Source organism: Grampus griseus, assembly GCF_964374135.1.
Source record: "Grampus griseus genome assembly, chromosome: 2".
NCBI classification, from domain to species: Eukaryota; Metazoa; Chordata; class Mammalia; order Artiodactyla; family Delphinidae; genus Grampus; species Grampus griseus.
In genome coordinates this window covers 41,336,093-41,361,120 of record NC_139018.1, presented here as the reverse complement: position 1 = coordinate 41,361,120, position 25,028 = coordinate 41,336,093, and the positions used below count along the sequence as shown (strand labels likewise).

The 25,028-nt window shown below is 35.3% G+C and overlaps 1 protein-coding gene across 1 annotated transcript in view; it reads left to right on the top strand.

Annotated features, from left to right (window-relative positions):
• Positions 1 to 25,028, top strand: part of LRRC9 (leucine rich repeat containing 9) — a gene marked incomplete at both ends in the record, with an annotated part of 100,081 nt that overhangs the window by 30,046 nt on the left and 45,007 nt on the right. Inside the window, 5 exons of the mRNA XM_082647576.1 lie at positions 3,249 to 3,381; positions 5,485 to 5,607; positions 6,226 to 6,341; positions 11,090 to 11,302; positions 16,228 to 16,347. Coding sequence (XP_082503702.1) covers positions 3,249 to 3,381; positions 5,485 to 5,607; positions 6,226 to 6,341; positions 11,090 to 11,302; positions 16,228 to 16,347 — 705 coding nt within the window. The remainder of the gene's footprint in view (positions 1 to 3,248; positions 3,382 to 5,484; positions 5,608 to 6,225; positions 6,342 to 11,089; positions 11,303 to 16,227; positions 16,348 to 25,028) is intronic.

Here is a 25,028-nt window from a genome sequence, read left to right as displayed (position 1 = left end):
ATGTAAATGCTGTGTAAATAGTTGTAAGTACAATGTAAATTCTATGTAAATAGTTGTGGAAGCAGGGCAAATTCAAGTTTTGCTTTTTGGAACTTTCCAGAATTCTTTTTTAAAAATATTTTCAATCTACAGTTGGTTGAATCATGAATTACTTTATCTTCATTATTATCTATTTAATCTTTCTAGGCATCTTATATTTTATATTGTGATCCTTTTGTGGATGATTTTGAAATCCACTTCTTTAATCCGTTTTAAACTCATCGAGGTCTTCTCCATCTTGAAAAAATTCATTCAGTTAACACTGCTGTGCTTTCTATCATCCTATTTTTCTCTTTACTTTTACTGCCACCATTTCTTTATTCTCTACTTCATTTTCCCCACCTTGATACTGATATTGCTTTATCCTTGGTCACTCCTGAGCTCCAAAATATCCAATCAACCTTTCTCGGTCCTCCACCCATTTGACGAGGCAGCTGTAGCACACTGGTATAGAGCAGTGTTTCCTAATCCTTTTCTCATCATGGCACGCATAAAATCAAAGTATTGCTGTATTTGAATCCTGGCTTTCCTACTCACCAGCTGGGTGACTTCACCTCTCTGTGCCTGTTTCATCCATTCTGTAAAGTGAAGATAATAATAGTATCTTCTTAACAGAATGGTTAGGATTTAGTGAGATATGTGCAAAAAGGTTCTTGGATACTTGTTCATAGCATCATTATTCACAATAGCCAAAAAGTAGGAGCAACCCAAATGTCCATTAACTGATGAATGGATAAATAAAATGTGGTATATACATACAAGAGAATATTATTCAGTCATAAGAAGAAATCAAATTCTGATACATGCTACAACATGGATGAACCTTGAAAACATTATGTTAAATAAAAGAAGCCAGACACAAAGGGACAAATACTGTACGATTCCACTTACATAAGATATCTAGAATAGGCAAATTGGTAGACACAGAAAGTAGAATAGAGGTTACCAGGGGATGGGGAGGATAGAGGGACAAAGAGTTATTGTTTAATGAGTATACAGGTTCAATTTGGGATGACGTTCTGGAAATGGATAGTGGTGATGGTTGTACAACATCGTGAATGTACTTAATGCCAATGAATTGTACACTTTAAAATGGTTAAAATGGTAGCTTTTAACCTTATGTGTTTTTTTTACCACAATAAAAAAAAAATCACAATAAAGCTTTCCAACCTCTTGGTGGAGAATAAATTGGAGGAAGTAGAAGCAATGACAGGGCCACTATACGGGGGAGGTCCTACAGCAGCTCAGGCCAGAGATGATGGTAGCTTCAGCAGGGTGGTATAGTGAGAGTGCCCTCACTGTACTTTCTGGAAGAGAAGTAGGAAGGAGGTGAAGAATTGAGGAAGGTGAGTGAAGTGCTCAGGGTCATATCAGAGAACTCTGAACCATCATGGGCACAAAGGGTAGAGGAAGGATGGGGCTATTTCTGTGTGTTTTCTGCCTGCCAGACACTGTGCTAGCACTTTATCCCCTGCATCTCCTAAAGGAGATACAATATCTCTAATCCTTCCAGCAGTGCTCTACACTGCTCTGTCCAATATAGTAGGCACCACCCACATGTGACTACTGAGCATTTGAAATGTGACTGGTCAGAATTAAGGTGTGCTAAAAGTTTAAGACATATAATACCAGTTTTTGAAGACTTAGTACAGAAAAAAAGACTATAATTTCTTATATTGATTACATATTAAAATGATAATATTTGCGAAATATTAGATTTAAAATATATTATTAAAATTTACCAAAAACGTTCTTAGACCAGTTTCTGGCACATAGAAAATTTTTTATTAAATTCACCATTATTGCTGAAACATTTGATTATGAGACTGACACGCAGCCTTCTGTGCTAAGGAGGCAGGTTATTGCTAAAACATTTGATACTTTTGATTGCTCTTTCCATTTTGAAACTCTCCTTTAGCATCCATACACTATTGTTATCCTCACATTTTTCTGATTGTCCCATCTTTGTTTCCTTTTCTTTCCCCGTCTTGCCTCTAAACAAGAAAATACCAGAAGGTTAAAGTTTACTATTCTGCCCTTCTTTCTCCACACACCATCAATTACTCTCATTGTTAAGATCTTAGAAATGGGGCAAGATAATTGGCTAGAAAAATCACTGGGTAGCACAAAGCTCAGATAAGCTAAATTTCTATGTTATGTTGTGCACACAATGAGTAAAGATTGATATTTATGTTCTGCATCATTTAAGAGACAGGATCTGATTAAAAAGATATGCTGTGTAAGCAGCTGAGAAGGAGGATTTGGCTTAGTGTGGCAGTGTCTGGTCCAGGCAGAGAGCCATGCACATAGCCTCTATCTAATGGATATTTAGTGATGTTCATGGGAAATCTGAGATTATAATTACTAGAATGTGGAATTTGTGATCAGATGAGCCACATTTTAGTATTTATTTTTCTAAATCTCTTTGAATAACAGGTTTCAATAAGAAAATAGGCAATTCAGCATTTATATAAAAGATATATTTTAGATAATTTGGCTACTAATATTAAGCTAGTAATAATTTCAAAACTCCAAGAAGTGACAAGGAGGAGTAGACCTGAGTCCAAGTCATGACTTTGCCAATTTCTGCTTCAGTCCTTGGATAGATCATATAAACTCTCTTAGGTTTTTTTTTTTTTTACTGTTAAAAATAGAGATTTTTGTTTGTTTTAGAGCTGCTTTCACAGCAAGTAATATGAATATTTCTGATAAAACACTTTTAAAGAAGTAACTCTAATCACAATGCAAACTAAAATTTCCATGCATTAGCACAATGAGATGTATTTGGAAAATAATGTAGATTATTAGACCAATTATTAGACTTTTATTTATTTAAATAAGAATCTTCAGTGTAATTTCCCACAGAATTTTCTTTTTGGAATTTGCACAGTTGCTAGTGGAGTATCCTTGAAAACGTGCAAAACTATAGCTCCTGCACCACACAGAGTGGTCAGTTTTGACTCTGGCTGGTTTTACAGGAACAAATGTTGTTCTGTATTACTTTTCATAAATCTATTTGCATATAAATTTAAAATATATAAATGGTTTTATAGAATGAAGTTGCACCTGAAGGTTATCTACTTCTTTTCAGTGAGTCTGACCTGCAGTTTCCTTGTACAGACACATAAATATAAAATGATAAACCATCTTATAAAGTTGAAGTATTGCCAATCTTGCAAAAATACTCATACTTTGTTTTTTCTTTACAGCTGCCTCTCAGAAAAGAAGCTGTTATTCTTGCTAACAGCCTAAGTATATGTGAGTGTCCCAGAATTGAATTTCTACAGCAAAAGTACAAGAATGAGAAGAAAAACTCTCTTGAGCATGAGCTCTTCAGACATGGTAATACAAGTATGCAGTGTTTCTGAACTTTTAAGTTCTAAGTATTCAAATTCACTAATTATTTGCATAATATTTTTGATACTTGGTTTTATCAACCTGGGAGGTTTTCTGAAACCCATTTTATTTAGTGTTTACCAGTGTAGTGATACATGACTTTCTGATTATTATTACTTTAGTCAGGTTGTCAACAAATATTTACTGAGTGATTATTATCAGCAACATCAATAGAATGAGACTCATTCGTTAATCATATTTAATCCATCTTATATGAAATAAACACTTTTCATAATCTACTTTTGTTCATTAAGTTGTGTCCTAAAAATAAACTTAACATATTTATGTACATGTTATACACAAACACACACACACAATCACCATACAAACCCCAAATTCATAGGAAAGAGAAAAGAGAACTTGGCCTATTTATATGATAATCATTACATAAAGCACTCAGGAAGACAGGCCTTATTTGTCCTTAATTATCAAAATATAAGATGATAAGAAAATCTGGTTATATATCTAAAGTTGGCTAAAGACAAATTGTGAAGTGTGTGGATTGCTTTAAAGTTGCCTTATAGAAGATAAATGTTTGGTATTTTAATTTAGTCACAGTTATTAGTACTTTATTTGCATCTTGAATATATGTAAATAAAAGTACATGAGTCAGTTTGTAGGACACTTCTGGGAGAGGTTCCCAGGTACCCACAGACTGGAGACAAAGACCAGCTCATCATGTCCTCTCCTGCCCCACCCTCTTCCACTTTTCATTCTTCAGTTCCACCAGTATTTATTGAATGCTTACTGGGTATTAGGCACTTGGTTGGTGATAGGGGTTTAGTCAATACAGACTAGACAGTTTCTCCGTTATGGTGCTTACAAATAATAATATCCAAATAATTGTAAAATTACAATTATAATAAGAGCTACAAAGATGAAGTATTAATGCATAGTACCAAAGAATGTAAAATAAACAGAATTGATCAGGTCAGGGAGTAAGGGACATCTATTCTTTGGTCTCAACTATTCAACCTTCTAAGGACTGGGTAGTCAGAAATTTGGTTAACTGAATTCTATAAAAGTAATATTCTAGGTTCCAGACTCTAGCTCTGTTAAGATGATGCATGCTGAACTAAATTATGTGTGTTTTGCAGTCTTTCATTCAGTTAATAATAATCAGAAAATTAAGCAGATTACTGAATCTAGAAAGAACTCATATTTGAAAAAACCACTTGCTTTTTTTCTCATCCTTCTCCATTCTCATTTAAGAAATATCCATTATAGGGACTTCCCTGGCAGTCCAGTTGTTAATACTTCACCTTCCATTGCAGAGGGTGCTGGTTCCATCCCTGGCCGGGGAGCTGAGATCCCACATGCCTTGTGGCCAACAAACCAAAGCATAAAACAGAAGCAATATTGTAACAAATTCAATAAAGACTTTAACAATAGTCCACATCAAAAAAAATCTTTAAAATAAAAAGAAATATCCATGATGTTTTTCTTGATCCTTCTGGAATATTCTTTCTAAAACAATTAGGTTCTCCCAATTTACATTTCATAACTTGTACATAGTTTTAAAAAGTCATCTGAATACTTTATGCATAGTAATTAGAAGTTGTTTCATAGGATTCAGTGACTCCTAGAGATCCTTAGGATTTAGTGAATTTCAAGGTTCCTTAATAGCTAAAGGGAAGAGAAATGTGCATCCATTCAGTAGACATATATTGAGTGCCTCTTATGATCTAAGCTATGTGCTGATGATACAGAGATGAATTTTTACCCAGTTAACAAGAACAACAAGTTTCTTAAATTAATTCATAAAAATATTGATAAATATTGTCTTCTTTCCTTCTTCCTTCTCTGTAAAGCTTTGCTTGATATAATCACAGGAATTCTCTTTTATAAACATTTTATTTATGCAACAAATATTTATTGAGCTTCTATTTTGGATCAAGCAGTGTGCTGTGTGCTTTACGGTGGCAGACAAGATAGCCAGGATCTCTACCTTTACAAAATATACAGTCAAGTCTGGGGCCAATAAGGAAGATGATATGGGGAAATTATTCAAATGAATTAGTGTTAAAACATTTTGTTTTTTCACACTAGGCATCCTCCTGATTACAAAGGTTTTCCTTGGCCAGAGTGTTCAGGCTCATGATCAGGACTCCATCAGTCAAGCCAACTACCCAATGATTAATTCAGTATTCATTCCTCGAAAATATTTACTAAGTATGTCTGCGATGAAGATAAATCTTTTTTCATCTTTCTGAATACAAAATGTTTTCATTTAATACAGATGCTTACAGTTTAACCTCTACCTAACAAAACTTATTAACTTTTTTATAAAAACCTGTTCCTAGCTACTAATGAACTTCTATATTTCTATTTTCTATTTCAGTGACATTTATATATGTGTGCGTGTAGATATTTTATTTTGTAAAAGTTTTTTTTATGTTTTATATACACAGATATATATATATATATGTATAATATATTATATGTATTTCAAAAAATAGAACCTACCCAACTTTTAACAACAAAAAAGTAATATATTTGTCAAAAACTATATGGCTAAACATTGAATAGAAAAGTGAAAAAGTATGAAAAGGGAAAGGAGATGAATATAACTAAACCCTACTAGTCTGTGTAGTGAAAGGGTGACTAGTATTTATAGAATTAAGAAATTGTCTACAGTGGTGGGAAGATATAAGAGAAAAAAACCTCAATGACATAATATTTGGAACTTACTGAGTTTGTTGTTTATTAATCTATGTAAGGGTGAAAAATATTAAATATCATTTTGAAGAGTGTTTGTTTTGCTTGTTTTTGTTTTTTATTTTACCCTAGATTCTATCATGGGACAAAGAAACTGTGATTGCAGCATTCGGCAGTACAAGTGGTTTGTCTTTGATCATGACCTTGTTTTGCCTGAATACATCGTAGAATTTGAGTATATTACAGTGGTATGAATTCATTTTTTAAAAATTTTCTTTATTTTTTTGGCTGCGGTGGGTCTTAGTTGCAGCACGCGGAATCATCGTTGAGGCATGCAGGATCTTTCGTTGTGGCACACAGGCTTCTCTCTGTGTGGCACATGGGCTCCGGGCACGAGGGCTCTGTAGCTGTGGTACGTGGGCTTAGTTGCCCCAGGCATGTGGGATCTCCGTTCCCCGACCAGGGATCGAACCCACGTCCCCAGCATTCTATGTTATGGAGACGGCTTCTTTCCTTGAACCGCATTGAACCAACCTCTGCTAGTTTCAAACTTTTCTTCTGCAGTTTCCTCACCTCTCTCAGCCTTCATAGAATTGAAGAGAGTTAGGGCCTTGCTCTGGATTAGGCTTTGGCTTAAGGGAATGTTGTGGCTGGTTTGATCTTCTGTCCAGAGCACTAAATATTTTGCCATATCAGTAATAAGCCTGTTTCACTTTCTTATCATTCATGTGTTCACTGGAATAGTACTTTTAATTTTCTTCAAGAACTTTTCCTTTGCATCCACAGCTTGGCTAACTATTTGGAGCAGGCGGCCTAGCTCTCAGCCTATCTCAGCGTTCAGCATGCCTCCTCACTAGACTTAGTCATTTCTAGCTTTTGATTTAAAATGAGAGGTATGTGACTCGTCCTTTCACGCGAACACTTAGAGGCCATTGTAAGCTTACTAACTGGCCTTATTTATTCATTTATTTATTTTTGCGGTACGCAGGCCTCCGCACTGCTGTGGCCTCTCCGTTGCGGAGCTCAGGCTCCGGACGCACAGGCTCAGCGGCCATGGCTCACGGGCCCATCTGCTCCACGGCATGTGGGATCTTCGCGGAACGGAGCACGAACCCGTGTCGTCTGCATCGGCAGGCGGACTCTCAAACCACTGCGCCACGTAGGAAGCCCCTAACTGGCCTTATTTTAAGACTGTCTTGTCTCAGGTAATAGAGAGACCCAAAGAGAGGGAGAGAGACAGGGAAATGGCTGGTCAGTGGAGTAGTCAGAACACACACAACATTTATTAAGTTCACCATCTTATATGAGCATGGTTTGTGGCACTCCAAAACAATTACAAGAGTAACATCACAGATCACAGATCACCATAACATATATAATAATAATGAAAAAGTTTGAAATATTATGAGAATTACCAAATGTAACACAGAGACATGAAGTGAGCAAAGGCTGTTGGAAAAATAGCACCGATAGACTTGCTTGATGTCTTCAATTTGTAAAAAATGGCAATAAACCAAAACACAATAAAACAAGGTATGCCTATGTATAAATATAATATGATTATTCTTTAAAGGACTTAATTTTCAAAACAAATCATTATGACACCTAAATATTTTATCATGCAAATATATTACATGAGTAATATATAACTGTAGTCTCACTGGAAAAGATTCAAACTGTATTGAAGAATATAGAATAAACATGAAAATCTGCTTTCACCTCAATCCCACCACCACTCCCTTTCCTGAAGGCATCCACTGTTAATAGCTTTGTGGGTTTGCTTTCAACCTTTTTTTCTGTGCATTTACACATATGACAACATATACCATTTTACGTAGTAGAGTCAAGTTCTAAGTATTCTGTAAATTTTTTGCCTTTAACAATATGTTTTGGACAAATTTCACTTCAGTACACATAGGTCTATACTTCAGTCTTTTGGTGACTTCATACTATTCAGTAATACTCTGATTTATTTGACTGTTCCCCTGTTGATGAAACATAGGTTGTCTCCAATTTTATTACTACTTAAAACAATATTTCAGTGAGTATCATTGCAGATGCATCTTCCATACAAATATGGAAGTTTTTCTGCAGCACATATTTGTAGAAGAATTGGCTAGTCAAAGGATATATGGATATATGTGTTTTAATTTTGATAGATTTTGCCAGTACTCTTTACAGAAGTTGAACCATTTTATAAATTTCCAACAGTGTGTGACAGTACTTGTTTCTTTACATCTTTACCAACACAGGTGTTATCAATCTTTTTGTTTATATCTTATGGCCAAAGAAAAGATATTTTATCCTTTCATGTGCTTATAGATTATTTACAGTTTTATGAATCACCTGTTATATCCTTTGATCATTTTCTATTGGACTCTATCTTTTTCATATTGATTGGAAAAATCTTTATATGCATTCTAGATGTTAATCCTTTATCTTTTATATATATGCAAATGTTTTCTGTCACTTGTATTTTCATTTTATTTGTAGCAAAAAAAGTATTTGTCATTTTCATTTGTAATTTACAAGTTAATTTTTAAGAGATCAGATCTCTCCATCTTTTACATTATGGATTCTGAATTTTATGTCTCACTTCATAAGGCTTATATAAATATTCTCCTTTATTTTCTTCCAATACTAATATAGGTTGTTCTAAAAATTTTAGCCTTTTTTTTTTTTGGCTGTGTTGGGTCTTAGTTGCAGTACACGGAATCTTCGTTGAGGCACGTGGGATCTTTTGTTGCGGCACACAGGCTCTTCTTTTGTTGCGGTGTGCGGGCTTCTCACTAGTTGTGGCGTGTGGGTTTTCTCTTCTCTAGTTGTGGCGTGCGGGTTTTCTCTTCTCTAGTTGTGGTGCGCGGGCTTCAGGGAGCATGGGCTCTGTAGTTGTGGCAGGTGGCTCTCTAGTTGAGGTGCCCAGGCTCAGTAGTTGTGGTGCACGGGCTTAGCTGGCCCCACGGCATGTGGGATCTTAGTTCCCCGACCAGGGATCAAACCCACTTCCCCTGCACTGGAAGGCAGATTCTTTACCACTGGACCACCAGGGAAGTACCTAAAACTTTTAGCTTTTTAATTCTATCTAGAAATTGTTTTATTCTGTGTGAGGTTGGGGAGGTCAAATAATTTTATCCTTAAAAATGGACCAAGCATCATCTTTTTTAATCTATTTTGAAATATTAGCTATCATTAAAATTATTTTCATATATAAGTGGTCTATTTATAGATCCTTCTATTTCTGTTCCATTGATCTCTCTGTCTAATCTTGGACACCTACCACATTATTTTGGTTATTACAACCTGATGATATGTTTTGATATGTGATAGGGCAAATTCTCTTCCCCTGTCCCCACTTATGTATATTTTTTTAATTCTTGGCTATTCTTGAACATTTTCCTTTCCAAATAAAATTTAGAAACAGTTTGTTAAATTCTATTTAAAAGTCCTATTAGGATTTGATTGTGATTGTATTGAATTTAAATTTAATTTGGGGCAAACTGACTACTTTGTAGTATTGGGCCCCTCATCCAGGAACATGATAAGTTATTCCATTTACTCAAGTCCTCTCCAACATTTTCCTTTATATACGTCTTAAACATTTCTTGTTAAGTATAGTTCTGGGCATTTATATTTTATATTGTTATGAAGCAGATTGTATCAGTCAAATATGCTTTCAGCAAAAGACACAGAAATCCAAACAAACAGAAAACAGAATAACTGAAATAACAAGAAGTAGTGAGGCCAAGTCCCTGGCTGTTGTGACTGACTTCAGTGATGTCGGCAAAGACCTCCATCATCCTTCTGCTTTGCCACTTCATGAACTCTTTTAATCGGAATATTCAGTTCTTTCATCACCTCTGGGAAGTTTCTTTCTCTTAATTCCTTGATCATTTCTTCTCTTCCATTCTCTGTTAAGCCCTCTGGAACCTCTGTTTGTTAAACATTGGACATTCTGAACTGATCCTGCATGTATTTTAATTTTTTTTCTCTTGTATTTACATTTCTGTTTTTAAATTCTGTGCTCTGGAAGATGTCCTCAATATTAGCTTCCACTTGCTAATTTGATTTGCTGTCATATCCATTTGCTTTCTCAGAACGTTTATTGAATATTTTCTATTTCACTAATTGTTTTTACTTTGACTTCAAAGCATTTACCCTATTCTTTTCTGTAGCAGCCTATTCTTTTATAGATGCTTTGTTCTCCCAGATTTTAAAAAATTCTCTTATGGGGACTTCCCTGGTGGTCCAGTGAGTAAGACTCCATGCTCCCAACACAGGAGGCCCAGGTTCGATCCCTGGTTGGGGAACTAGATCCCCCATGCCTGCTGCAACTGAGAGTTTGTGTGCCGCAACTAAAAATCCCGCATGCCGCAATGAAGATCCCGCATGCTGCAACTAGGACCCGGTGCAGCCAAAATAAATAAATAAATATAAAATGAAAAAGTAAAAAAAAAATTCTCTTACGGACCATTTTGGTTTTTTCTAGACCCATTTCTGTTTGTTCATGTTGTTTTTGCCCATTCATCCACAGTTCTTATGATAATTACTTAGTTGCCTGATAATTACCTAGAGCATCCTCCTGCTATTTTACTTGTTCACTCTGAACGTCAAGTTTCTTGGGATCTGCTCTTTGAAGTGGTTATCTCCTGCACATATTTTGGCTGCAGGTTACATTTCTGCTCCTATTTGTCTGTCAGTTCAGTCCCTTCTGATTTATATCTCACAATTTTTAGTCTTTCGTTGGTACCCTCTCCACTGTTATAAAATATTTTTAACTTGTCTTTTGCTAGTTTTAGGGAATTTTCAGCAGGAGGACACACCCATTCTTAGCCCACAGTTTTAATCTACTCTCATAGATTTCCTAATGTGATACTCATCATAGATATTACTATATAACAGGAACAAAAGTTAATTCATCTTTCCTACATAGCCTATTTCTTTTTCAAAATGATAAATACAGCAACCAAATTTTCAACATTTTTAATAAATTTTTTAGGTCAAGGCTCATTCTTTATTTTCTGCATTCAACAATGTTATCCTAGAAGAGAGCAAAAAAAATTCAGAAGGATCAGTATTGTCCCAGGATTTGAAATTTGATGATGAAGTTATAAAAATGGATCCCAGGATCAAGCCCAGACCAAAACTTACTCGCTTGGATGATAAAACAATACTTTCCCTTGCCAAGACTAGCATTTACAGTCATATTGTGGTGAGTATTAAAATTTGGGGACATGAACCTTGAATTTGGTCAGAATCTATCGCATGAAATCTAAAGATATTAAACCACCTATCTGATGATGCCAGGCAGCATGCTGTCCATGCCAGGCATGCTTAAAAGTGCCCAGCCCTTTTCTTCTACTGATCAGTGTTGTCCAGTAGTAATATAATATGAACCACATATGTAATTTTGAATTTTCTATTAGCCACATTTTTAAAGATTTTTAAAATTAAAAGGTAAGATTAATTTTAATAATATATTATAGTTAACTCAATATATCCCGAATATTATCATTTCAACATACAGGCAATATGAAGATTCATTAACAGATAGTTTCATGCTAAGTCTCTGAAACCTGGAGCATATTTTACACTCACAGTACATCTCAGTTCACAGTTCAAGTGCTCAATAGCCCCACGTGGCTAGGGGCTATCATAGAGGACAGTGGAGGTCTAGAGGTAGCCTTGTAATTTGCAAGGAATTTCATTCCTGAATAACAAATAAACTCTCTTTAACTGATTAAGATAGTAAGTTTCAAAACAGTTTCCAGGACCAATCAACATAGAATACAGGAGTTTTATCTTTACAAAATTAATCAACAGAATTTGAGTAACTTATTGAAGCAACTTACTTTACACTGAGGAAATTCTATTGAGATATCAAGCCTCCCTCTATATCTTGACTCTCAATCTGTCCATTTCAAATCTGCTACCATTCTGTCCAAACTCCCTTTATCTCCGACCTAGACTACTTCCATAGGGCTACTACACAACTCCAGGAGGCACCATGCACATTGTATTCTGTTAATGTGCTCTTTGGATGCCATTCACTATATAACTTGACTATAACTCAATACAAGGTGTGTGTGTCTGTGTGTTGGGGGCTGGGGAGGTACATGCCTACTAGAGCTATGCAAAAGAGGCCTTGTCCTGCTTCCGCTTTAAGGCCACAACCCATTCTCCATGTTGAAGCGAGAGGAGTCTTTTCAAATAGCAAGTCTGATTTGTCACCCCTCACTACTCCTATTTGAAATGCTCAAATGATTTTCCATTGTTTTAAAAATAAAACCAGAGTCCTTAATATGGCCTATAAGGTTTTGCATGACCTGGTTCCTGGCCTGTCTATCCACACTCTTCTCATATTACCCTCCCTTTAGCAATCTGTGCTCAGCCTCCTTCTTGTTTTTTAATGTACCCTGTTTGCAGCCACACAGAGCCTCTGCACTTGCACTGTACTCCTGCACTGTACTCCTGCATGGAATGTTCTCCCCTGACCCCGTTTCTCCTAGTTAACTCCCACACATATTTTTGATCTATACTTTAGCATTAAATCCTCTTACCTCTAGGTCTAGTTAAGAATCTAAGTAAGATTCCTTTGTCATATGCCTTCCTAAACTATAAATTCCACAAGGGCAGAGATTAGGCTGTTCTTAGTCATTTATATTCCCAGCATGAGGGCAAAAATATAAGATTGTACAGTGTACATTGAACAAAAGGGCCACACCTAAGGGGCAACTTTCAAATAAGAGTAGTATATTTACTATAACAATTTTTTGATGACTGTTGGTAAAATTTCTTTTACTAACAAAATCAGCCTATTGTAACAATTTTCTAAAAGCTGGAAAATAAAGGCATCTTGAGGTAAGGATGCCTTTTTCTAATTTACTCATAAACACTGAGTGGACTAGCATCAACTCTGCCATTATCTAGCACAATACCTAGCACACATGAGATACTCATTAGTTACTTGTTTTAAAACAGAATGTCTTGAGTGGTTCTTAACAAAGAAAGTGGGTTGTTTACTTGAACCTGCAGAAGTAGTAAACAAATTGATATTAACTGATAAATTGATAAGAATACTTAAGAAGACAAATTATTCTTACATGACGCTATATTTCTATGCATGCACTGAAAGCTAAGGTACAGATAAAAATTCTGAAATGATTTTTATCTTGAAAGTCAATTACTTTGCTCCATCGTTACATTTCTAAATCCATTGTTTATGATGACAGTTTTTTCTCAAGTGATTGTGTGAAACAGAAAGTAAAAAATATTTTTTAAAATAATAAGTGAGGTCAACAGTTTTCAGTCTGCTTCTAAAAATATTTGAAACACTTTTTTAAGAAAGTTTATGGGATTGCGTTGGTTAAACTGTGTTAGCATCATCCACCAAATCTTCAAGTCTAGGAGACTGTCGTTACCTTAGAGGATTATTATTAGAGAGGAAAGAAAACTTCATAACATGATGGCAATATCACCACCTTTATCATAAGTGTGCAGTATACTTATTACAGGAGCAGTCTTCCAGCTGACAGCATGGAAAAATTGTTTCTGAACTATATTGTCAAGATTTCATATTTGAGTAATGAATTCTTGATAATAAAGCTTCAGTAATGAAAGGTTTAATAAATGAATGCGCTCTGATTGGACTGAGCTTATAGAACATGTATTCCTATAGATTTAAAGGGATTAAATAAAAGTTTAAAAAAAAAACAGCACCAGAAGGTAGGTCTTTTTTATTATCTTTGGTTTGTGATAAGAAACAGAGGAGAGTTAAGACTTCAGAACACCTTGGGCAGCTTGTGACCTCCACCTGACTGTATTAATTTGGTCAACACGCATAACATAAGAATGGAGGGGCTTTTTCATATTAAATTTGCCTATATTGCTTAAAAGCCAGCAAATTTTCTAGGGTTTCCAGTAAGAATACTAGATATACTAGATAGAAGAAGGATATTTAGATATCACACCTTTGTTCTCCCTTCTTTGTGCCGTTACTGTAAGAGAAACTGAGGGGAGGGTACATACCTCTTATTTTCTTTTCAGTTATCCCCACCAGGTCGAGTTTCATGAGGACATCTATAAAAATAAATAAAATATGTAGAAATAAAAAACCCAGAGTAACATAATTTTATATTCTCTTACAGCACAATTAAATAGTGAAACTTAGAGTTGTCAGTTATGTCTGGCTTTTGTACTGGTTTACTCATTTAGCATTTACTGAAATTTGCTGTATTTTAGGCAATGAAATAAGTATTGGGGGTTCAATGAATAAGTTATTTTCCCTGCCCCAAGGATATTATTTCAGTGGAGGAGACAGATATGGAAACAAATACAGGAAGTTTGGAGTTGCTGGGAGAGGTCCACAGAAAGAGGTGGGCTTTTTGTGGATTTTTGAAGGATATGAGAGATTTCATTGTTTTTGTCTTCCAAGCAGAGGAAATACTTTATCTGTAAGCACATGGTTTTGAAAGATCCTGGTGTCTTCAGGGAACACTGAGGAATTCAGTGTGACTAGAACATAGGGTGTGTGACAGTGGAAGTATAGGTGTAGGTTGGAATACAAAGAAGATACATGAGGCTGTGGATGGAAGAGTAAGAGGTTATAGCCACATCGGGATGGATTTCAGAAGGCAAATTTATAAGTTTACATTCTTTTGTTTAGGGAATAGGCTCTCTGTTTTTAAAGACCCTAACTTTGATAGCTTGTGTTTAGATTTAACTGTGGTCAGACTGGTGGTATAGAAATCCAGTAGAAACTATTGTAGTAGTCCAAAGGACAAATAATAGTCTGAACTAAGGCACTGTAGTGGTGATGGTATGGAGCGGTTGATTTAAGAAACATTTCTAGAATCAAATGTATATAGAAAAGAGGGGAAATGGATGATCAACAATATCTGTTAGATGGTGAAACTCTTAATCAGGATTGAAAATATGGACTGCCAAGCAGATAAGAGAAGATGATGAATTCAATTGTGAACATGTTAAGTGTAAGTTAGCTGTAGAATCTGTCATGTGTGACCTGTAAACTAGTCTGCATAAATTGGCCCTTCTTAATTTTAGCAAAGTTTTGATAACTATTTGACATTCAATTGTTTCTCCCTGCCAGGAATTTAGTTATGTCCACAGTATAATAGGGTATAAGATGGTGGTGGTAAGTGAAGAGGGTTGGGAGGTAGATACCTGATTTTATCATGATACCCATTTGTTGTGAATAAGGTGGTCAATTATATTGACATTTTCTTGTGCCACTATTTATTTTGTAGACTATGCATAAATCTTCATTTGATACCATTAACAATGGTATAGTTTAAAGAGAAAAATTATGTAGACATCAGGGTTTCCCCTAAATATAAAAATATAGTAACATTCTTTTTTTTTTTTTTTTTTTTTTTGTGGTACGCGGGCCTCTCACTGTTGTGGCTTCTCCCGTTGCGGAGCACAGGCTCCGGACGCGCCGGCTCAGCGGCCATGGCTCACGGGCCCAGCTGCTCCACGGCATGTGGGATCTTCCCAGACCGGGGCACAAACCCGTGTCCGCTGCATCGGCAGGTGGACTCTCAACCACTGCGCCACCAGGGAAGCCCATAACATTCATTTTTATACAGCCCAGGATCAAATGGGCAGGGAAAATCTGGGCCAAATTCTGATGTAGAAACTGTCTTAGACACTCTCCCAATTCCTTCTTTGATGTTGTGTCTCCCACTTTAACACCCTCAGCCTTTCTTCCTTAGTCCAGTGCCCTCATATGGTTTCCTGTAATCAGGATGTATCCTTGCCATCCTTTTTCTTGCGAGGCGACCTAGCCAATACCCAAAATCTTTAGGGCCTACACTGTTCACTAGCCTGAGAAATAGGTCTGCCCTAATGAATATCACAACAAAATATTTAGCCATTTTCTAAAAAGAATTTCATGCCGATTATTGATAAACTTAGAGCAAGTGGAAGATCAAATTAATCAAGAACCAGATGCAATGCTGCTATTAGAAACTATACCTTTTAAAATCATATTATAAAATCAGACTATACTTTCAAAATTATATTTTTTTCTCATTGGCTCTCTCTTAATGTTATTTAAATAGCTATAATTAGGATATAATCTGTCTTGTTTTTTATTTACATTTTATTTTACTTCAGAGTCTGAATCTACATGGAAACAGCTTGAGTAAATTGAGAGATCTCTCCAAGTTAACAGGACTTCGAAAACTTAATATCAGCTTTAATGAATTTACTTGTTTAGATGATATATACCACCTGGTAAGAACTGTCTTTTTGAAATTATTTAAGTAAAATAAAATTATTAATTTAATGAATAAATTATTTTTGTAATTTAGACCTCATATATACCATATTAACAGCCCAATTCAGGAACAAAACATACATAAACTATATATATAGTATGTTACTTTCTCTAAAATAGGCCTTAGATTTAGATTCTGTTTACAAACCAAATATACACCTGTGGCCATATCTGATTTCTAACTACTTGAAAATAAATGTAAAATTACTCCAGACCTGTTTTTAAAATGGCATTTATAAAGTGTCATTTCCAATTTCTTCTGCTCTTTTTTTCTCACTCTTTTTTTTTCTCCTTATTGTGAGTCTTTATTTCTTCTTCACTTTCTAGTTTACCACTTCACAGCTAATGTTGTCAAGTCTTCCCATCTGTTCATTATCCATATGGTTAGTTCTCTTTCTCTCTGCCTTGTCCTTTCTACCCTCATCACACACATAGATCTTGTTTGATTTGTGTTTGCCTTCTTATAAATCAAAGACAAATACAGTAATACACATGTACACCCACATATGGATCTTATCTGGCTTTTGTTTTCCCTGTTATATGTCATATAACAAAAATAATTACATATGGGTTCCAGAACTCCAACCCAGTATCCCCTGTTTCCATAGGTCCCAAGTCACTGACATACATTTTCAGAATATATCATCATTCTCAGGTCTTGCTCATTCTCTATCTCCTTGCAACCATGTCAAGGCCCTTGTACTGCTACTTCTGCGACTGTGGTGAGAGTTGCTGCTTTGCTTATTGGCCTTAGATTTTAGTATTAAACCCTCTTCCTTTTTTCTTTTACTAAGCCAAAGTCCTTTTTTTTAAATTGAGGTAACATTGGTTTATGACATTATATAAGTTTATAAAAGTGTGTACAATATTATATTTCAACTTCTGTATATACTACAGTGCTCTCACCACCAAAAGTTTAGTTTCTATGTATCACCATACAGTTGACCACCTTTACCCATTTTGCCCTCCCTCCACCCTACTTCCCCTCTGGTAATCACTACTGTGTTCCTTTTTCCACCCTACTTCCCCTCTGGTAATCATTACTGTGTTCCTTTTATCTATATGTTTGTTTTTATTTAGTTTGGTTTGTTCATTTATTTTGGTTTTTTTACTCCACATACAAGTGATATCATACAGTATTTGTCTTTGTCTGACTTATTTCACTTAGCATAATACCCTCCAAGTCCATCCATGTTGTTGAAAATGGCAAGATTTCATCGTTTTTATGTCTGAGTAATATTCCATTGTATATATGTACCACATCTTCTTTATCCATTCATCTGTTGATGGACAATTGGGTTGCTTCCATATCTTGGCAATTGTAAATAATGATGCTATGAACATAGGGGTGCATATTTTGAATTAGTGTTTTTTGTACTCTTCAGATAAATAGAAGTAGAAAAGCTGGATCATATGGTGGTTCTATTCTTAATTTTTGAGGAATCTCCATACTGTTTTTCATAGTGGCTGCACCAATTTACATTCTCACCAACAGTGTATGAGGGTTTACTTTTCTCCACATCCTCTTTTTAATTCTTGCCTTTTTGATAATAGCTATTCTAATAGGCATGAGGTGATATCTCGTGGTTTTGATTTGTGTTCCCCTAATAATTAGTGATGAACATCTTTTCATGCACCTGTTGGCCATCTGTATGTCTTCTTTGGAAAAAGCTCCTGTGCCCATTTTTAAAATTGGGTTGTTTGGGGTTTTTTTGTTGTTGAGGTGAATGAGTTTTTTAATATATTTTGGATATCAGCCCCTTATCAGATATATGATTTGCAAATATCTTCTCCAATTCAGTAGGTTGTCCTTTCATTTTGTTGATGGTTTCCTTTGCTGTACAGAAGCTTTATAGTTTGGTGTAGTCCCATTTGTTTATTTTTGCTTTTGTTTAGGAGACATATCTAGAAAGACATTGCTAAGACTGACATAAAAGAGCATACTGCCTATATTTCTTCTAGGAATTTTAATGGTGTTGTGAAACTGGACGGCCACATGCAAAATGGATTAAGGACTTAACTGCAAGGCCAAAGTCCTTTTTAATAGAATTCCCTTGGGTTTGGTATGCAACTGAGGAAAGAAGGTAGTTTAATAGAGGTCCCAGGACTATATATAAATTTTGGGCATTTTTGTTTAATTTTCTTCTAATGATTTACTTGCAGTTCCAAAGGTTATAACAAGCATTATAATTTTGCTTAGGCACAGATTTAAAGACTAAACTCTTAAGTCATGCAAGGTGAGTGAGCTTAGCCAGCTGCCCAGCATGTATTTGCAATGTAGCTTTGTTGTTCTTTAATACAAAGATTTCTTTCATCATCATAGCCTCACAGCCTGCTTATTGGATGACTATTACCACAGTTATTTTACAGGTAAGGGAACTGGACAAATTTTATGCCCAAGTGGTATTTTCAAATTTTAGAACTAGTAAAGGTAGCTAGCTAGATATAGACCCCTCAGACATTAAGAATCCAGTGTATAAACATGTCTCTAAAAATGACTGTAAGGATCTTCGGATGTTCAGAGAGAGGAGATACTGTATGTAAAATAAAACACAGATACTGAAAACTACATACTACAAACAAGTGGTTTAGTAAATTATTATAAGGTGAACATGCTTGTTAACTAGCGTCCAGGTCAAGAAATAAAACTTTGCCACCTACAGCATAAACCCCTTCTATATGCCCCATTCCTTCAAGAAATCATTATCCTGACTGCTAATAGTTATCCTCTCCCTGCTCTTTTCCCCCTATAGTTCCATCACCCCAAATGTGTATCCCTAGCACAGAAATTTGGTTTTCCCTTTTTTTTTTTAATGTACTGTATTTTTAAAGTCTCTTTTAAGTTTCCCTTCTATCCCCTTCTGCTCCCCACTGTTTATCTGTAGAAATACTTGGACCTTCAAAACCAGAGTTTACCACAGTCCAGACCCTGCCAATTTGCTTACCTATGATACACCCTACATGCCCTCCACCCTCCAGATTTTCTACAAATTGGCAACTGGATCCAGAGATTGGATCAGACTCTGGTTCCATTCCTCTGGCGAGACTACAGGGACACATAATGTCTAGTTGTCTCACTTTTCTGATTCTAGGAGCCATTATTAATGCCTGTATCTTTTAATTCATTGGAGATTACAAAATAGCAACATTCTTATTCTAGAATTTCTTTTTCATTTATTAATTGGAACACTTTTACATAGAGACGTTTCCCCTTATCTATTATTTGGATACCCAGTAGGACTATTCATATAGAAAATGCAGAATAGATGTTTATTTGCTTTTATTTACCAACTTTGAAGATAATGAATTAGTTCCTTACGAATTCCCGAAGATAAGCAATACTTTTTTAGTTTTAATATCATTAGGAATGCAAGGACTTAAACATATTTGATGATATTCAATTTACTGCAATTACTATCATGATTGAAGCTCAAATTTTCTCATCCTTAGCCAGTGGAAGCATCATAAGGTTAGCTCCTTTTGCCATGACCCTAGTAGTCTGTGATAGCTTCTTTGCCACCTGGTATGAAAGATGTTCCATACACATTTTATGTATTTTTCTGTTGCAGACATGGGATCAACTATTTCTTCAAAGAGCCCTGGTTTCTTTTAGGGAAGTGGTATTTAAGGGCCACAATCTGGGTTGGTCATTGTTTCTAGGTCTTTCCATTGGACAGAATTTGTTGTGGGGGAGGTGTGTGTGTGTGTGTGTGTGTGTGTGTGTGGTATATGTGCAAGTAAAACTAACCTCATGAATTTATATTGATGCTTCCAATTCGAATTTAAGACTGCAAATCATTTAACTTAACCTTTCTCTGTTACTTACATCTATATCTTTTTTTCCCACACCAATAATCCTGATTCTCAGGGATACAAGGTGATAGAATTAGGATATTTAATAATCACTCATTTGTTTTATCCCCTATTACACACACAAAAGTCTCAGAATGATAGCGCTAATACTCTCATCAACATGTTACTGGAAAGATTTTTTTAAAATTTTGTGTATGTTCTTTTCATTCTTCTCTATTTTAAAAAATAATTAAAATTATCATACTATATCTACTTTGTTAGAGCATGTAGCCCTTACATTCTGTACACTCTCCCTTTTAGTTCATTGGTAATTGTGTATTTAATTCTTATCACCAGTTCTTAGGGTGGTATCAAACATTTTGATTGTCTGAAAAATATTCTATTATAGATTCCTCAGGAAGGGCTTATGGAAACAGTATCCCTTCGGTTACTGAATGTTGATAATAATTTATCTATGTCCTTTATACTTGAAAGGCAGTTTTGTTAGATATAAAATCCTTGGCTCACAATTTCTTTTCTTGGGCATCTTAAATGTTATTTCATTTTCTTCTGGCATAAAGTGTTGCGGTAGAAAAGTCTGATGAGAATGTATAATTTTTTCCCTTGTAAGTCACAGGCTTCATTGTTCCGGGTCAATATTTCGGGTTCACAGTATGCTTTTCCAAAATGTAGATTAAAATCATTTTTTCTTTTATTTTTTTGAACTGGAGGTTTTTAGCAATTTTTCTGTTTCCTTTCTTTGGTTCTCTTCTTTAGGAACTCCCATTATCCATATGTTGAATCTTTACCTAGTTTCACTATTTGTCACTTTCTCTTGAGTCCTTTTTATCTCTCCATTTAGATTTTAAATTGATTTGATTTTTTAAATTTTCATCTTTTTCACCTTCTATTTATCTTAAGGCATTATTTGTTGTGTTTACGTCTTTTGTCTTTGACTAGTTTAATCTTCATTTCTGAAATGCTTTTATTATTTTATTTCGAATTCTTTTCTGGGTTCTTTCATCTCATTTCTGAGTTTTTCTAATCCAGATTTATGTTGTTATTTTGTATCTTGTATCATTCTTAAATCTTTTTGCTTTTTCTGAAATAATAGGTTTATGGTTATGATATGTTTCTTGGGCATATATTTCTGGTATACTTTTATTGCCTGCAGCAATATAGCAATATTTCTCTCTCTCTGTCTTACACACACACACACACACACACACACACACACACACACACACACACACACACGCACACGCACACAGCTTTATCTGGGATTTGACCTTAATACTTTTTTGCTGCTCATTTTCCAGTGAAATTAGTCTTAACTTTTAAAACAAAAGTGGGGTTTGGGAAAGCTTTTCTAATTTCACAGATCTCCCTCTTCTGCTGTTTATATGTACTGTTTAAAAACTGTAGCACTTACTTTCTGAAATTTCCTGGCTCTATTCCCTTCTTCCACTTCAGTTTGAACTTTCTCTTTTATCTGCCTTTTTTGTCCTTATCCTGTTTAATTTTTATTTAGCCCAGCAGTTTCTTCTCCAAGAAAGATTCAGTTCTGTAAGGGGGCCCGGGTGGGGCAGTTTGAAGATTCGTAGGGGCTAGACTGCTCCATCCCCTTCAGACCTTTTTACTGTAGGTCCCATGCACTCACCTGGTATCAGAGGGCAAAACTCCTCCCACTTTCAACTGCTGTATTCAGTTGGCCCTCATACCTTCCACTGAATATTGGTTGGCTATTTTGGGGCTCTCTTATTCTCAGGTCCCTCAGAGGCTGCCCTGATGCTTCCTTCTTCCTCTCACATAGACCTGGACACCATGTAGGTCTTGTGGTTGTTGGTGGTTTATCCCCACCAACTTCTTTGAGACTTATGGGGCTACCTTGTTATGTAGCTTTGTTATAAATGTTGTCCATAGAATTTTGGTTTTATTTTTAACTCTCTTTTTATGTGGGGATTCAGACAGATTGAACACCTATGCTGCCTAGGCTCTATATTCTACAGTAATCTACTTTGTATGCGTGTTTAATATTAATTATATTTATCTCAGCATCATAAAAGGCTATGATCTAATTTAATCACTCACCTATTATTCCTATTGTCTTCTAAGTTTTTTAATTTGCCTCTCATTTTTACTATCATTTTCCTTAAGTGTGTCTCTAACATGGAGAGTTTCCATACCCATCTTGCATGCTAGGCATTAGTTATACTAGGTTGCAGAAAGCAAACATATTGTTACTATGTGTTCATCACCCTGGCCTTGCCTTGTGAGTCAAAATACCCAATCTGTGACTGTTTACATAATGAAAGACCTGGGCTTCATAAATGGTGGAAATACACTATATAGTTTTTGTAGAGTTTTTAAAAATCTAAATAAGATATCCACATAAGGTAAATTGAAAGGGCATAAGCTGTATGCCTGTCATTCACTCACCTGAACTATCAGAAAAGGAGAGTATCCAAGCAAAATGCATAGGAACAGATTTATTTTTCTCTGAAAATAGTTACACCATAGTCAGAATTGGCCAAGGAAAGACAAATATGTATGGCTGTCTGCAACTTTCATAGATTATGGGCCTAATTTTTTATGGAAATAGTACTTCTGTCTTATCTTTTCCAATGAGAAATTTATTGTTAAAGTGTTTCTAATGCCTTGAGACAGCTAATCTACATTTAGAGATTGAACTATTACCCCTAAAATATTTTAAAGAGGTCTTGTGGGTTTTAATTTTTGTAAGTTGGGCTACATTGTACTGTAACTTACAAAAGATTTAAACTGAAGCACAAGAAATGTTAAAACACAAAACTCTGCTACAAAACTGAAAATATTATTCCTTGAATATTTATGGAGTGTATGGAGTCTGTTTTATATTCTGGGAATATAAAAAAGTGAAGATCCCACCCCTATTTTCAAGGAAAGAAGGCAGTTATCTTTATATGATGAATGATTCACAAATGCTAGTCTGCATGCAAGTGCCGGAATTTGGGACAAGTTTTTAACCACTTTTTGATGAAAAATAGGAGAAGATGGGCCATATAGTAAATTTTTATAAATCTAAATTAATTTAATTTAAAATACTGTTCTAAGATTATATCCTTAATACTTTTTTACTGCCAAATATCCTTTTGTTCAAGAAATTATAATCATAGTAAATTATAGGATTTATTTTTACTATGCTTACTTATGGAGATTAAAAAGTCAGTAACACTATTTGATTTCCAGAAATTTTTTAGATTTTAATGATCTGAACACTCAACTCTTGAAACCTGAGTCACTATAATAGACGCTATTCCAACAATATGAACTATGCGTTATATAAGCAGTGACTAATTCTATGGTGAATTCAAACAATTGTTTGCTTTAAACTGTAAAGAAATCAAGTTTATTTTTAATTTATAGTAATATTATTTTTATTTTAAAAAATATGTTGCAAAATATTTTCTTCAAGTACTCTTTATCTCTTTCTTGTTCTGGGTCTGAGTTCGTATATACTTTAAAAGAAAATTTTGTTTGCAACAAATAGAAGTAACAAATTAAAGTCTTAAAGACTTCTTACAAATATGTAAAATAAAGATCTGAATATATAAATGGCCAAAGATGAGAAACACAACAAACAAACAAACAAAATTTTTAAATGTCTAATATAAACACATGGAAAAGATGTGCAACTTCACTGATAATAATATAAATTAAAATAAGGCGGGTGGGTTGGTGGGTATTTAAGGAAACGAGCATTCTCAAATTCCATTGCTGGAAGAAAAAACTGGTACAAACTTCCTTAAAACTATTTGGCAACATTTATCAAGAGTCTTAACAATACAGAAATCCATAAAACCAGTAATCTTATTCCTAAAAACCTTTTCTGAAAGTATATTGGCGTCTCGGTTAAAGTATTATGACCACGGACATTTGTTGCAGTGTTGACAACAATTAGAAGCCACGTAATTGTCCATAATGAAATGTTTAAAACAATACTAATAATTCACATATTAGAATACTATGCAATCATGAAAAATCATTTTTAAAAATAAATTTATTTATTTAGTTTTGGTGGCATTGGGCCTTGGTTGCTGTGTGCAGGCTTTCTCTAGTTGCGGCGAGCAGGGCCTACTCTTCATTGCAGTGCGTGGGCTTCTCACTGCAGTGGCCTCTCTTGTCATGGAGCATGGGCTCTAGGTGCATGGGCTTCTGTAGCTGTGGCATGTGGGCTCAGTAGTTGTGGCTCGTGGGCTCTAGACTGAAGGCTCAGTAGTTGTGACACATGGGCTTAGTTGCTCCACGGCATGTGGGATCTTCCCAGATCAGGGGTAGAACCCATGTCCCCCACATTGGCAGGCGGACTCTAAACCACTGTGTCACCAGGGAAGCCCCATGAAAAATCATTTTGAAGAATACTTAATGGTGTGTGAATATGTTAGAAGGGTACAAAATTCTATATAACAGAATAATATGTTTTATATAAGAAAAAATATAGGGCTTCCCTGGTGGCGCAGTGGTTGAGAGTCTGCCTGCCGATGCAGGGGACACGGGTTCGTGCCCCGGTCCGGGAGGATCCCACATGCCGCGGAGTGGCTGGGCCCGTGAGCCATGGCCGCTGAGCCTGCACGTCCGGAGCCTGTGCTCTGCAACGGGAGAGGCCACAGCAGTGAGAGGCCGGCGTACCGCAAAAAAAAAAAAAAAAAAAAAAAAAAAAAAAAAAAAAAAAAAATCATGTACTTCTAAAAAAGGAAATTATAGAATGGAATAGGTTTAGTTTCTGCCTCTGAAGACGAAACTTTTTTAACCAGGCTATGAGTTCAATTGTATAAACTAGAAGCCTAGATATAAGAAATGTAATTCT